Consider the following 14,359-nt stretch of genomic DNA (forward strand, 5'->3'; position numbering starts at 1 on the left):
ACATAATAGATATTACCCAATGCCCAGGCAGTAAAAGATGATTTGCATAAACCATGAGGAAAAGATGGATTGTGAAGTAATGGTATCAAAGGGGACGGGGCTGGAGCTAATTTAAAACATCTATTGGTTAAATCCCAAATTGCTAAAGAACGGGAAATTACAGGGTGGGAAGAAACTGTCCAGGGGCGATGAATCTTAGGTAACCATAAGAGGGGGGATACAGTAGCCAGTCCCAGCTCCTCGGCCTCGATAGCAACCCAGACCTTCCCCGCATTGAAGTTACACCACTGAGCACAATGAGAGAGCTGCGCAGCATAGTAATATTTTTTAAAATCAGGAATACCCAAACCCCCAGCCCTGGAGGGCCGCTGAAGCAACTTTAGTCTGATCCGCGGGCGTTTCCGGTTCCATATGAAATATGAGGTTTGGTACTGAAGAAATTTGAACACGTATGGAGGGATGTAAATCGGAAGGGTCTGAAATAGATACAAGAGCCAAGGGAGAACGCTCATCTTAACTGAATGTATTCTACCTATCCAAGAAATAAAATAATTGGACCATTCATGCAAATCAGACCTAATACAATCTAGAAGGTGGGGAAAATTTGCCTGAAACAGCTGATGATGATGAGTTCTTCTTTTTTTTTATCTCACATTCCACTTAATATTTGGTGATGTGGGATAAAGGAAACTTTTAGCCTAGCACAAGAGAACTCCCTCGAAATAAGAAAAATACCACACATTGTTGTTTTTATTTTATCCCTTGTAATAAATATATCCACATTCCGGAGGGGAAGAAAGAGTCTCTGAAGATTTGCAAACTTCAAGGGCCTAAGAATATAACTACCCCATCAGAACCAAGTACTGTATCCAATAGAAATATATTCTACAAGAAGCGCCCTTATCTGAACTCAAAATTGTATTTGTGGCGCCGGGATTCAGACCGCCGGGATCCCGAACCCATCCCTATGACTACTGTAGGTTAATTCACTCAGAACAAGATGGAACATATGGCGGTATTAATAAAAGAAAACAAAGATTAGTTTACAGCAGAATAACAATAGTGGATGGAGGAGTGAGGTGCCTCAATATACTTCATATACTGTAGTAGAATCATAAAGACATATTTACTGTAAGGCAAGAAAGGGCAATGGATAAGGATGCAGAGTAAAATAAATATTTAGAAATGAGAAAGCATCCATATATGTAGAGATAAATAAAATAGATATTATATTGCATATAAGAGAGATTCAGAAAATGAGATAGAGAGAAGACAAAACTTAAGTGCCACCCTCACTTACAGATGTTTCCTTATTACGCCACGCAGCGTGACTTACCTTGGGTGAGTGAGCCGCCACGTCCTGTGCTACTCTGCTAGCGTCAGACGTCTTTTTTTAGATGAAACAGCGTTTAAGTCGCAATGCAATGCGACTAGGACGCACCAGCTCTATGCTGATTAAGTGACACTTGTATATCTGTGAGACACAACAAAGACACCCGGCGCTAGCAGAGTCTCACGGGACCTGGAGCGCTAAGAGGGTCTATTTAGCACGACTGCAGCAAAGATGTATAAGGACACATCTGTACCATCAAGTATATTCTCTGCTCAAAAGTGATGTATAATTTCCATTAGATTTAACCCATAATACCATCAACACTAGAACACCAGTTTTGGTTTATAGTGTATAATGGCTGTATAAAGCAGCTGTACTGTATATCACTATGTGAGAAGATACGAGTAATGATACAGTGTCCTTATTTATCTTCTCCAGTCAGCAGATGGTGCTCTTGAGGAGCTTTCATCAGGTGTAACACTCAAATGAACCAGATTGTGATATATCTGGGACATTATACATCCAATTATACATGAATATTTTCAAGTTAATTACTCTAATGCTTACATTCAATACGAAACAATTGGCATATTACTCAACTATAAACTCCACATTGTGTGCCCATGAGATGGACAGTAGTTTTCAACTCCCAGTCTTTCTGCACCCATGCAGCTAGAACATGGGCAGCCAAACTAATACTTACCTATGATGCAATAAAATCTAGCTACGAACATGCTCTATGCTAAAACCATCCAATGTCTGGCAGGGAAACAATGTACAGATGAGTCCTCATACACCTAGCCTCAATACGTCATGCAGCGTGAGATGCCCGATGCGAGTGAGCCAGTAGGTCTCGTGCATCTCCGCTTGTGCCGAGCGTCTTTTTTGCGTTTTCTTCGGCTGAGAATGTAGCTTAGTCGCAATCGGATGTGACAAACCCCTTCACTAGACTGCACTGATTAATTTCATATGGGACATATCTTGTGTGCGTCTGAATACAAAGCACAACGGAACTTGGCATTAAAAAAAGCCACGGCTGCTGCATTGTAGCACTTCATATACAGATTCTCATATAAGGGGGAATTCAATTAGCTGCGATAAAACATTAAGTTAATATGTGTTCACTGAACACACCTATTGCCCGTTGATTTCACTTATCGCCTATATGCGCACTCCCGTTTTACCCCAATTTAATTAAAAAAGTCATCTTCCGGCATTCGGGCGATAACTCATGAAGGTGTTACACATTTTAAGTATAGGGGAAAATGGGGAAATCACCCTGTACCCCAACAGTATTATCGTATGTTAGTGGCCCAAAGCAAACTATTTGGGGTTCTTTAAGTGTCTCAAATGTCTGTTATAAGCATTTTTCAATAACAGTAAATAAATCACAGAAAACAAGTCTTTTTTAGCAAATTAAATGATGTAGTAGAATAGGGTGTAAATAAAAATGCCTGCCAGTTAATTTTTGGGTAATTTTAAGCCACTGTTAAAAAATTGTTAAAAAAAACACCTGTAACTGCCACCTACAATGTTTAAAATACCTGCCCCATCCATTCAGCACTCCCACATACCTGTCCAACATCTTTAACTCATTATTCTGCACTTTGCAGAATTTCACCCCAAAAATGACATGTCATTATTGTCCAAATTAAGCTAACTAAAAACTTTTAATTGCCTAATTAATCATTAGGGAGAGTGTCCCAGCGGTTCTGAACTAAGGGCCTGATTCAGACCCGGACGCTATCCGAAGTGCGCTCGCTATTGCCGATGGTTGCTAATCTGCGCATGCATCGCAGTACGCGTGCGCAAACTACACAGTGCGTTCGCAGATCCCTCGCTCGCACAGCAAAGCCAGCCCAGCAGAATGAGTGATAAGAGAAACTGTTTGTGGGTGGTAACAGGGGCAGTCCAGTAAAAACAGGGGAGTGGAGGTGCGAACGCAGGCGTGCTTGAGTGTTTCAACGCCGTTTTAGAGGCGTGCATAATTAACAGGCAGCATCATAGTACACGTCACCAGCCATTTTTTACCCAGTTTTCCTCGCAATGCTTGCGGTAGAAAAAGCTACCACAAGCACTGCGTTCACACCCGATAGTGGTCGATGTACCAATGTTTTCACAAATTTCCAGGAGATGACGTGGGGCAGTGGGCGTCTCTGCATTCGCTAAGGGGAGTCTGCATACACAAAGCGAACGCTCGTACAGGTAAGATGGGCGTGCTTATGCCTTGGCGAGCGATCGCTCCCCGCCGCGTCACTTTCAAATATTTGCATATGCATCGAGCGAGTGTACTCTCATAGCGACCCGGGTCTGAATCAGGCCCTAAGTACCCAACTTTTCACCTGCTCAGGGGGTCCCGATATAAAAGACGTGTTATCGCCGCTGACTAAATTCCCCCCATAGTCACACACAGATGTACAAGTGTTGCATATTAAATTAATCAGTGCAGTCTCATGAAACGGTTTGTCATATCTGATTGTTACTAAAATTAATTTTTGGGCGAAAAAGACATTTGGCGTATGCCAAGTCAGACGGGACCTGGTGCACCAAAAACTGTTTGGCATGACTGCAGCAATAGTGTATGAAGAAGCATATGTATGAGCTATGAATCTGCAGAAGGTTGGTGGTGTGCTGGCAATATATTGTCACAAATACCTGGGCATACCATGCTAGATACAGTTATTTGTATTTTACCAATAATTTTATTTATGTGCAATTACCTTTCCTGCAGCTCTTTATCTGTAAATTGTAACTCATTTTTTAATTGCTGATACCGATCTCCTCTAAGCAGCCTGGTGCCATCATACAGAGTCAACTCCCTATCATGGATCAGCCTATAAAGACAAAAGGAGAGAGAATGCAAATTTAAAATTGTGTAATTGTTTAACCTATCCTTGAATTGTAATGTACAATTAATACATCATATAACACGATTAGCTGTCATCACTATCATCTTATCTTAATAGAGTAAATAATAAAGTAAATCCCACTTCATGATCACCCTACTTGAAGGGAGTAAGATGAATTGTAGCCTACTTAACATCTCAGTAAAAAAAATGTTAAACTTGTTTCAATAACTATTTATAAGTATTGTAATAAAACATCATATCAATATTGCAGAAGTGGAACACTCCAACAAGGCAATTTCTTTTCAACAAGGTTGCAGCTGAAGCCCACACATATATTTAGCTATTAAAGCTATTAAAGACAATGAAAGGGGCATCATTCAACTTTATACAGCTATTTCCAGTAATCTACCAACTATAAAGTACAGGATTGGTGAGGACTTCTCAGGGTTGCTAAAAAGTGGATTACTGTATGTATGTGTTAGAGAGTACATAATAAGTCTGATATTTATGCAGTTTGAGCAATTATCAGTAATCAGCACATGTATCTGGGTCACACTGGGCATGTGTCAACTTTCATTTTTGTTGTTACTCACAGGCAGGGACTGTATGTGGGCGGCCAAAGTTTGGGGAGGGGGGGGCAACTAAATATAGGCGTGTTGTGACCATTTTTGGGGCATGATCCCATACGCAGTAAAAGTGTCTCCCTTGTCTCAGTTCCCATAGGGTCACTCAGAAATTGGGTAATCGACTGATCCTCGTTTAATGCTGCGTCTTTGTATGCAGTCGATTGTATTTGCTGGTGGACATCTCAATACAAAGCAAGGCGGCTGTAACAGTTGCATATTTTCGAACACTCTATGCTTACAAATTCGTAGCTGCTGTGTCATTAGCGTACATCTCTGAATCAGGCCCAATATATGAATGTAAGGTGTATGAAAATGAGTCTCACAGTAAGAGTCATGCTCAGTACTGGGCGGCATTCTCTCACAGTTCCTGCAGTTCCTACAATGGAAGCAGCTAGATCCCCTTCTGTAGATTGACCTTGAAGTCATCAGCCAGTGTCCAACGTCATTCCCTACCATTCAAGTGGGCATAGAGCGGGAATATTATTGGCGTTGGAACGGGGAGGGGCAAGGGGTTGTCTTGCCCCCTTCCAAACATTTGAAAGGCGGCTGCGGATGGGCAGGGCTGTGCTTTATAGCAATAGGCTGCACAGCCCCTACACTGCTCAGAGGAGAAGGAGGTGTAATGTGCTTTACGTTAAAACACTGCACATTACACCTCCACCTCCGTGCAGCCTATTGCTATAAAGCACAGCCCCATACCTTCCGTGGCCACCACTACAGTCCCTGCGCGGTGTGCGTGCTCAGGTAAGAGAGAGGGAGGGAGACAGGGAGGGAAGAGGAGGGGGGGTGAGTGGCAGGTCCCGGAACAATTTTATGTTGCCCCCCCCCCAATTGTTCTGACACCCCTGAAAACAATAAAAGCAACATTTGCTGACCAGAGATTTTTCAGGATCTAGGTGTTTATCAAAACCCCTGGACTTCATGCACAAGTACATTCAAAGATCACAGCATTTTAGGGATGATATCGAATTATATTTTCTGTTCCCAATGCTTAACACAGATTAAAGTAAATAATATTATTTCTCTATGATAAAGTAGCATTTCAACGGCAAATAAATCTAAAAAAGAAACCCAGATATGGCAATTAAACTATAAAGGATTTATATAATAATAATTATTTAAGATATATGCTTCTACTGGCTGTAATCAATGCCCGCAACCTAGAATACCTAATAAAATAGTGATATCCCATATTATGTAATAGTGTTTTTTTAAATATTTTTTTCCATATACATAAGTAGCATGACTGTAGTTAAGGTAACAACATTTATATTATTAAAGACTGGTTCATGATGTAGTTTATCTAGCACGGTCTGGTACTTAGTGGCTACTGACCTTTGCAGCACAGCTAGAGTTCCCGGGTTAATACGATGGATACCATCAAGAATTATAAGCTTCCCTTCCAATGCAGCCATGATAAGAGGAGATAGTCTCCAGGCAGTGTCTCCGTTTGGCAGTGTGTATCTCTGCTGTAACAAGTCCCTAGCTGTCATGTCCTGCACATGTCAATTCAAAAGAAATGAGTTTAAAGACACAATGTAAAGTGTAGTGTTGCATTAAATTTTAATGGAAAAATAAAATAAAATAAGCATAGAATCAGTTGATGTTCTAATGGAACAAATCAAGGCCACTTAGAATTCACAAAGGACTGTTTTAGCATTTGGGGCACTAGATGAAAAGTCCTCATAAGATATTTAAGGTAGTATTTTTAAGTGGCATTAATAATCCTTTATTATATTTTGGGGGATTTACTACATGGTAACAAGTTACACTTTTAATGCTCCTCTCCCCTTAATAGTATTGCAATATGTTCTTAGATACCATCAATACTCCAGAATATCTATCATTTACCTGTTGGCCTAAACACGCCTGGGTAAAGAGAAACCCGTCTGGTATGTTTCTCTCTTGTTCTCAGTGCACTTTTAATGTATTTCATAATGACTTGTCATGATGGTCTCTTTTTCTTAGCATTTAAGATACAGATTTTCTGTCTCCCTTCAACAGAAATGTCATGCTACAATTACACCCAGCTATTTGTATTATCTTTTATCACGGGACTCAAATAATGCGGTGTGGAAATGATTTCTGGCTTGGAACATGTCTCCAGTTATATAGTAGTCTGACATTTTATTTAGTCCTATTTTATTTTAGGTTTAGTCACTTAGGTTAGCCTCCAAGTTTCATGGAGTGGAATGGACACCATTTTCTAGTAGCCTACTGTATGACAGCTCTGACCAGTTTAAGGTCACTAATCCACATCTTCAGCCTTTTAAAATAACCAAGGAGGAGGATATTTATTATTTGGTTTTTTTTGCATTTGAAAGTTCTGCGAAGTCTCACAACTGAGAAAATAAAATGGCATTAACATAAAATACATTAGGATAAAGTGTTGTTGCCAACAGAGCAATTAGTCTTCCTGCTAAGATCAATTTAGCTACCCAAAAGGTTTATAAATAACTTTCCTTATATGTAGCAAAGCAGCACTATAAATAAATACATAGCTTACTCACCACAGGAATTTTAATTACATGGTAAATGTTTTAAACATGCAAAATAATGTTCTGAGATATTTTTTATAAACATTTCTGCTATGTTTAAATATAAAAATTGCTACAAAAAAACAGTGGAATTTCTTCCTCAATGAGTGGGTTTCCTTACTAGCAAGAAAACATTCTGTTTCCTTAAACAGCTTGATCCTATATCTAAACACCCCCTTAGAGGAGGCAAATCATCTCCAGTTAATTGATTAAATGCATTTCAGCTATTCCTGCCACCCTTCTATTATGCCCTTTGAATCAAAGATCACCGACCTTAACCATCTATTTTTGCCTCATTATGGTACATTACGATGCCTATTTTAGAAAGTAGAAACACATTCATGCAGAGATGTGTTATGGCTCAAAGTGCTGTGCTTTAATGAGCTTGTTTTCCTGGGTTCCGTACAATGGTTCAGTGACCCCCTGCCTTCATTACAACAGTTAATTTTATTCTTTCTGGTGCTTTTGAGGTAATGTAATGAATAGTCCTAACATTGATTTTTCACCAATTTCATGTTACTTAAACCACACACATATTCTCCTTGTTAAACTCACATTCTAGTACACAGAAACATGTATTCATCAAGAATGTAAGAATTTACAGGGTGATTAAATACTTGTGGCTCAATGAGAAATATGCTATATTATTGTTTACAATTCATTCTAAATATCACAAAACAGCCTGTAAGTGGAGTTTTGTATCATCCCAAACACATTCCTACCCAGAGATTGTGCAGCTAACAGATTCCAGCTAGTTAATACGGCAAAATAACAAGCTAGCTATATTAAATAGCACTCTATACCCTGAAGCCGATGATATTCCCCTGGTTTGCCTGGTGAGGTCCCGAATTCAGGAGGATTAGTTTTACTCCGCGTTTATAGGTGCGCCCTGAAAAGATTTCCTTTGTCCAAAAGAGCATGGTCACTCTATTCTGCAGAAAACACTTACACCAAATATGGCATTTCTAGTAGAACATCATCCACCTGACCCATCTTGATCACTTCAACAAGAAATATATAGAGTACCTTATGGTTAAATCATCTTTCAAGGTCTTCTTTTGTACTACAAGAAAGCATATTTGTTTAAAGGCAAAGCCCTTATTTTCTACTAGCTGTCCCTACTATCCTGTAATCTGAAGCACATGAGTAAGAGCTGCTGTCAACAACTGTTGGAACAGGGAGACCAAACAGGTAAAAGAGAGGCTGCAACACTTGCCCTGGCATGGGTAAGAATTGCTGAGGAGAGCATGCTTCTGTGTACACTCTAGTGTGTGTGGTGTAAGGGTGAAGCCCACAATAAACTTAACATAAGGGGGTTTCCATTATTTCTTCTACTACTTTTACACGTGAGAGCTCAGGTGTCAGGTTTGGATTATCTTTTGAACCCGGGGTAGATGCAGGAGAAGAAACTGGAATGGGTTTGCAGTATTGAAATGCAGCAGGTTTAATAGGAGTATTATAATTCATGAAACAGTAAGATATATAACCTGGCAGAAATAAACAAGACCTAGTGAAGTGTGGCTGAAAACAAATGTCTGGCAGGAAAACAAAGTCCAATTAATGAGGCTGGGAGCAGGTGTCACGCATAAACAACAAAGTCCAATTAGTGAGGCTGAGAAAACAAAGTCCAATGGAGGTGTGACTGAGGAACAGAGGTCTTAAGTACTGGAGCGGGTTATGAGTCCGGAGAGCTGGAGGGTTCACAAACCGTGGGGTGAGAAATGGGGTATAGCAGGGTAGATGCGGACAGGGCATGAAACGGAGCACTGCTGGGACTGCATTTATCACACCAAAGCTAAGGAGCACAGAGAACTCTCACACAGCTTTCGCTGTTTATACGTTGCACTGGCAACTAGAGGGCGTGCTGAACACCCTTAAGTACCATGGGAAAGTGCATGATAGGCTGCGGAGAGTACACACAAGATGCTCCAACCTGATTGGCCCATTCAGGTCACGTGCCCAAAACCAAGATGGTGGCGCCCAGCAATCCCCAGCACTGTAAGTCTTACCTATCACCACATGACCTGTACCCTTCGGACATCCACACGCACCTCGCACCAACCTCCAGACACCAGCACCCCCACCGGTAGGATTGCGCCAAAGCATCCCCCACAAGCAGAGACCGCGACCCGCCAGGTACAACAACTCTGGGCGTGACATCAGGACATTGAATGCACATTTTGGAGGAAGTTTTAGTTCTTTCTTAGTTTCCTTAGTTTCATTACAGACATAGGGGGGTACCCAATTAGCAGCGCTAAAGTAGCGCTGCTAATTGATCGTGGCGGGGCTATCCAAATAGCCCCGAAGTGCCGCCCGACACCAGCACTTATCGTGGATATTTTTCAGGACCTGATGTGTCCCAAAAAATAATTCACGAAAAGTGTCGTTTCTTTACCACCTAAATATGAAAAAAAATAGGTCCGTGAGCTTATCGCGGATCTTATGTGTTTTTGGGAGAAATAACCTATTATTTCGACCAAAATAATAAGATAGGAGCAAAAAAAAACATTGACAAAAAACGCAGATGATCGGTTAACCACTTGCCTGGCGCGGTCGTATCAGATACGACCACACCAGGCTGGGCTTTCCCTGACATGGTCGTATCTGATACAACCAGTCAGAAATGCCCACTCTGGTCCCTCTGCAAGCATGGCTGCCTCTCCAGCATTTCCCAATCACTGCTGGCCACAGTGATTGGGCACCGTCGGCAACCCCCTCCCGGCGCAATGCCATTGAAGCAGCAGTCACGGCTCATGTAGCCGCAGCTGTTGCTGTGACTCGATCACTGTGGCCAGCAGTGATCGGGCAGCCGGCCCCAGCAGCCGCGGCTCTGGTAGCCGCCACTGCTGCTCTGTATCCGAGCCGCCAGCGGGAGACACTCCCGCTGCAGCTCTGGCACTACAGTGCTGTGTGTTGGAGGAGCAGCAGCAGCGGCTCTGGTAGCCGCCGCTGCTGCTCTGTATCCGTCTCGCCAGCGGGACACCCTCCCGCTGCGGCTCTGGCACTACAGTGATCACTAGGTGATCACTGTGTAGAAGAAGCAGCAGCGGCGGCTCAGGTAGCCGGGCCACTAGCGGGACAAGTGGTTTGCCATTGCTGGTGGCCATCAATTTTGCACCATCGATGGCAACCCTCAATCGATGTTTAGGAAACATCGGCAGTTGTGGTCTACACAAATTTCGACGAATCGCTAAACAATTTATGGCTTCTAACGATGGTCTGAACCATCGATGGTACAGCTGTCAATGGCCATCACTACAGTATAACATAAAAATTATTATAATTATTTGAAAGAAAATATTTTTTTAAAACCAAGTATACCATAATACTTGGTTTTAAAAAAATATTTTCTTTCAAATAAAATAGTGATGGATAAGTTTAATATTATGTTCTTGACCTAATTCAATCATAAAAGAAACCGACAATTTTGGAGCGGTTATTGGAAAAAGAATTTGTCAGTTAAGTGGTTAATTGGAAACCCCCCATTATATCATCTATTCCAGTCATGTTCCAATACAGCAGCTCCACCAGGGTACACAAGTTGAGCATTAAAGATGCATGTGCCAATAATCCATATTCACTGTACAAACTATATTATCCAGGTTTTCCACTACATTCATGTATTTTATTGTACATGCTTAGCCAATCCATGGGATCACATATAATGTAGGAATGAGGGTGCATATGAGTAGCATTAATTCCTCCTTTGGTTGCTTATTAATGTAGGGCTATGTTATTTTTATATTTTGTATAGCAATAAAGATTACTAAAGACTATTGAGCCTAATATGTAATCAGGTAAAGGTGATTTCACAAACACAAATAAAGTGTGTAAATCAGCACAGAATGACACCTCCATTACATTATTCCATTCTTAAGCTGGGTACACACTAGGACGACAAATCGACCATTCGGGTGATCCGCCGTCCTATCTGATGATTGGTAAGTGAATACACGCTTACCAATCGTCGGCACGATGTGTAGTGCCTGGCGTCACAAATGGGCGGACATTTACATGTGCCCACTCAAGTTGTGATGTCAGTCAGTGGCGGTCTGTGCAGCAAGTGTACGGGCTGTCCACGATGTGCCAATATATGTGGATATATATCGGCCGCCGGCTGTGCTGCACAGCAGACAAGATGTGTCTGGGAATGACATCGTTCACAGACATATTGCTAGTACACACCCTCCGACGTGCCTGTGATATGTCGGCCAGTGTGTACTCAGCATTATTCTTGGTAAAACATCAGCGGGAAGAGTAAATGCGAAAAGGAAAAAGGCAAATATACTGATAAAACACCTTACTAATTTAGCTGGTTTTATGAAATACCTCATGGTCTGTTTGCCATTTATATATAATTTCTGCCACTCTCAACGTAAATGGTTGTGCATGCCTAAAGCACAATCTGTGGCATGACCTAGGCAAGTGCAATGGCATTTATTGTGTATTAATGCCCTAGCTTAGGTCTATTCTGTGTATTCTGGCAAAACTGAATTAATTTATTTATTTACATTTACTTAAACAGCACAAACATATTCCATTGCGCTTTATAATTGGCTATGATCTCTAAGGGCTTCTCGACATCTGTCTATTTTTTACATTCATCACCTAGTCTAGTCTCATTTTTGACCATGGTGTATCTGTTTATTTTCACTCCACAATTACCAAACCCAGTAATAAGTGACAATAACTGTGCATATGTCCTTGGGGTGACAACTACACTTTCTATAAAGGGGCTGTTAGAGGCAAAGATCATAAGTAATCTTGGCTATTGGATTTTATAATTGGGTCAGATAATACAATATCATTAGGTTGGCAAATGTGTTAAAGCAGGGAAAATTACCTGGTACAACATGACAGGTTCAACTTCATAACCGAGCATATCAGCAAATGCTTTGGCAATCACACTTTTACCACATCCCTAAAAGACAAAAGTCAGAGTAAGCACTTGTACATGTGAAATTGGTGTTGGATCCACACAGTTCCATCTACTTGGTTTCAAATGTTAAAGCATTTACTGCATTCATCAACAGATAAAGAAAAACTTGTGCGCTGTCACTCAGGTGTTGTGTAATATGGAGACATGCTGCTGACACCAGAGGGATACCTGCTTTAGTGATTAGCGCAGACACATTATTTGTATTCATCAACAGATGTATGGCGTCACCTAATAAAATATGAGATATGGTAAGAACTTACCCTTGTTATCTCTATTTCTACGAAGTCCATAGGGTTCCACAGGATACCTTGGGGTATAGGTGTGACGTCAGTCGCAGGGCACCAAAGAGTTAAGCTTTCAGCCTCCCAGGATGCACTAGGTCCCCCTCCTATACCCCGCCCCCGGGCCAAGGCACCTCAGTTAGTTACCAAGCCATAGGCCGGAGGAGGAGAAGGAAGAGAGAGAACAAAGATCTGGACACATACAAGAATCACATTCTCACCAGAGGGAGACGGAAAACCGGTGACCAGAGCAAAGCCCATCTGCAGCACAGGTGCGACAGGGCGGGAGTCCTGTGGAACCCTATGGACTTCGTAGAAATAGAGATAACAAGGGTAAGTTCTTACCATATCTCATATTTTCTACTTCAGGGTCCATAGGGTATCCACAGGATACCTTGGGGATGTCCCAAAGCAGTATCCTTTAAGGGTGGGGACGCTCCTGTGCAGAAAGGAGAATCCGCCGCCCGAAGGAAGCATCCTGAGAGGCGAAGGTGTCAAACCTGTAATACCTCACGAAGGTATGGACAGAAGACCACGTAGCAGCCTTGCAGATCTGAACTGCCGAGGCACCACGTCGAGCTGCCCACGAAGGACCCACAGACCTAGTGGAATGAGCCTTCAGAGAAGGAGGGACCGGTAGGCCTTCATGAAGATAAGCTTCAGAAATAGCCGTACGGATCCAGGCTGATAAAGTTTGCTTTGAAGCAGGCCAACCCTTTTTACAGAAGCCATAGAGGACAACAAAGCGTCCGACTTCCTAAACAAAGAAGTGCGGTCAACATAAGTCCTTAAGGCCCGCACAACATCCAAAGAGGCCTCACCCACGGAAAGACCCGGTGAGTTAAAGGCCGGAACAACTATTTCCTCGTTAACATGAAACTGGGAAACAACTTTGGGAAGAAACTCGGGCCGAGTGCGGAGCACTGCCCTGTTCCCATGAAAAACCAAGAAAGGGGGTCTACAAGAAAGAGCCCCTAACTCAGAAACACGTCTGGCTGAAGCAACGGCCAGAAGGAAAACAGTCTTAGCTGTTAGCCATTTAATATCCACTGAGCCCAGTGGTTCAAACGGCGGTCCTTGGAGAGCCCTCAGGACCACAGCCAAATCCCAAGGCGCCACAGGTGGAACAAAGGGCGGCTGAATACGGAGAACACCTTGCATAAAGGTGCGCACATCCGGGATTGTAGCAATCCTACGGTGAAACCAGACAGATAGGGCCGAAACCTGTACCTTCAAAGAAGCAAGGCGAAGCCCATGATCTAGTCCCGCTTGCAGGAAGGCGAGAATCCGAGACAGACGAAACTCCCGCGGTGCATAACCTCTCGGTCGACACCACTGGAAGAACGTATGCCACACGCGATGATATATCCTCGCGGAAGACGGTTTCCGAGCTCGTAACATGGTACGCACCACAGAGCTGGAAAACCCCCAGGACCTCAGCATGGCCGTCTCAACAGCCACGCCGCCAAAGACAGCCGAGTCAGGTCCGGGTGAAGACAAGGACCCTGAGACAGAAGGTCCGGTCGTAGCGGCAACCGCAGAGGACTGTCCACGGACAGACCCTGAAGGTCTGAGAACCAGTGCCGTCTGGGTCACGCGGGAGCTATCAACAGGAGCGTCCCTCCTTCCTGTTTGAATTTCCGGATTACCCGTGGAAGAAGGGAGACCGGAGGGAACAGGTATGCGAACCGGAACGTCCACCGGACGGACAGAGCATCCACCAGAGACGCCCCTTCGTCTCTTGTGCGAGACCCGTACACCGGCAACTTGTTGTTGTGCCGGGACGCCATGAGG

General features: G+C 42.8%; 1 protein-coding gene across 1 annotated transcript in view; it reads right to left on the reverse strand.

The window, feature by feature from the left end:
- The window catches only part of VWA8 (von Willebrand factor A domain containing 8), a 428,582-nt gene that overhangs the window by 308,926 nt on the left and 105,297 nt on the right, over window positions 1-14,359 (reverse strand). Inside the window, exons 13-15 of the mRNA XM_088482592.1 lie at window positions 12,189-12,266; window positions 6,144-6,304; window positions 4,054-4,167 (exon numbers count right to left, since the gene is read on the reverse strand). Of these exons, the coding sequence (XP_088338718.1) occupies window positions 4,054-4,167; window positions 6,144-6,304; window positions 12,189-12,266 (353 nt within the window). The remainder of the gene's footprint in view (window positions 1-4,053; window positions 4,168-6,143; window positions 6,305-12,188; window positions 12,267-14,359) is intronic.

The sequence above is a fragment of the Taudactylus pleione genome, unplaced genomic scaffold, assembly GCF_031769625.1.
Source record: "Taudactylus pleione unplaced genomic scaffold, aTauple2 ptg000005l, whole genome shotgun sequence".
Taxonomy (NCBI): Eukaryota; Metazoa; Chordata; class Amphibia; order Anura; family Myobatrachidae; genus Taudactylus; species Taudactylus pleione.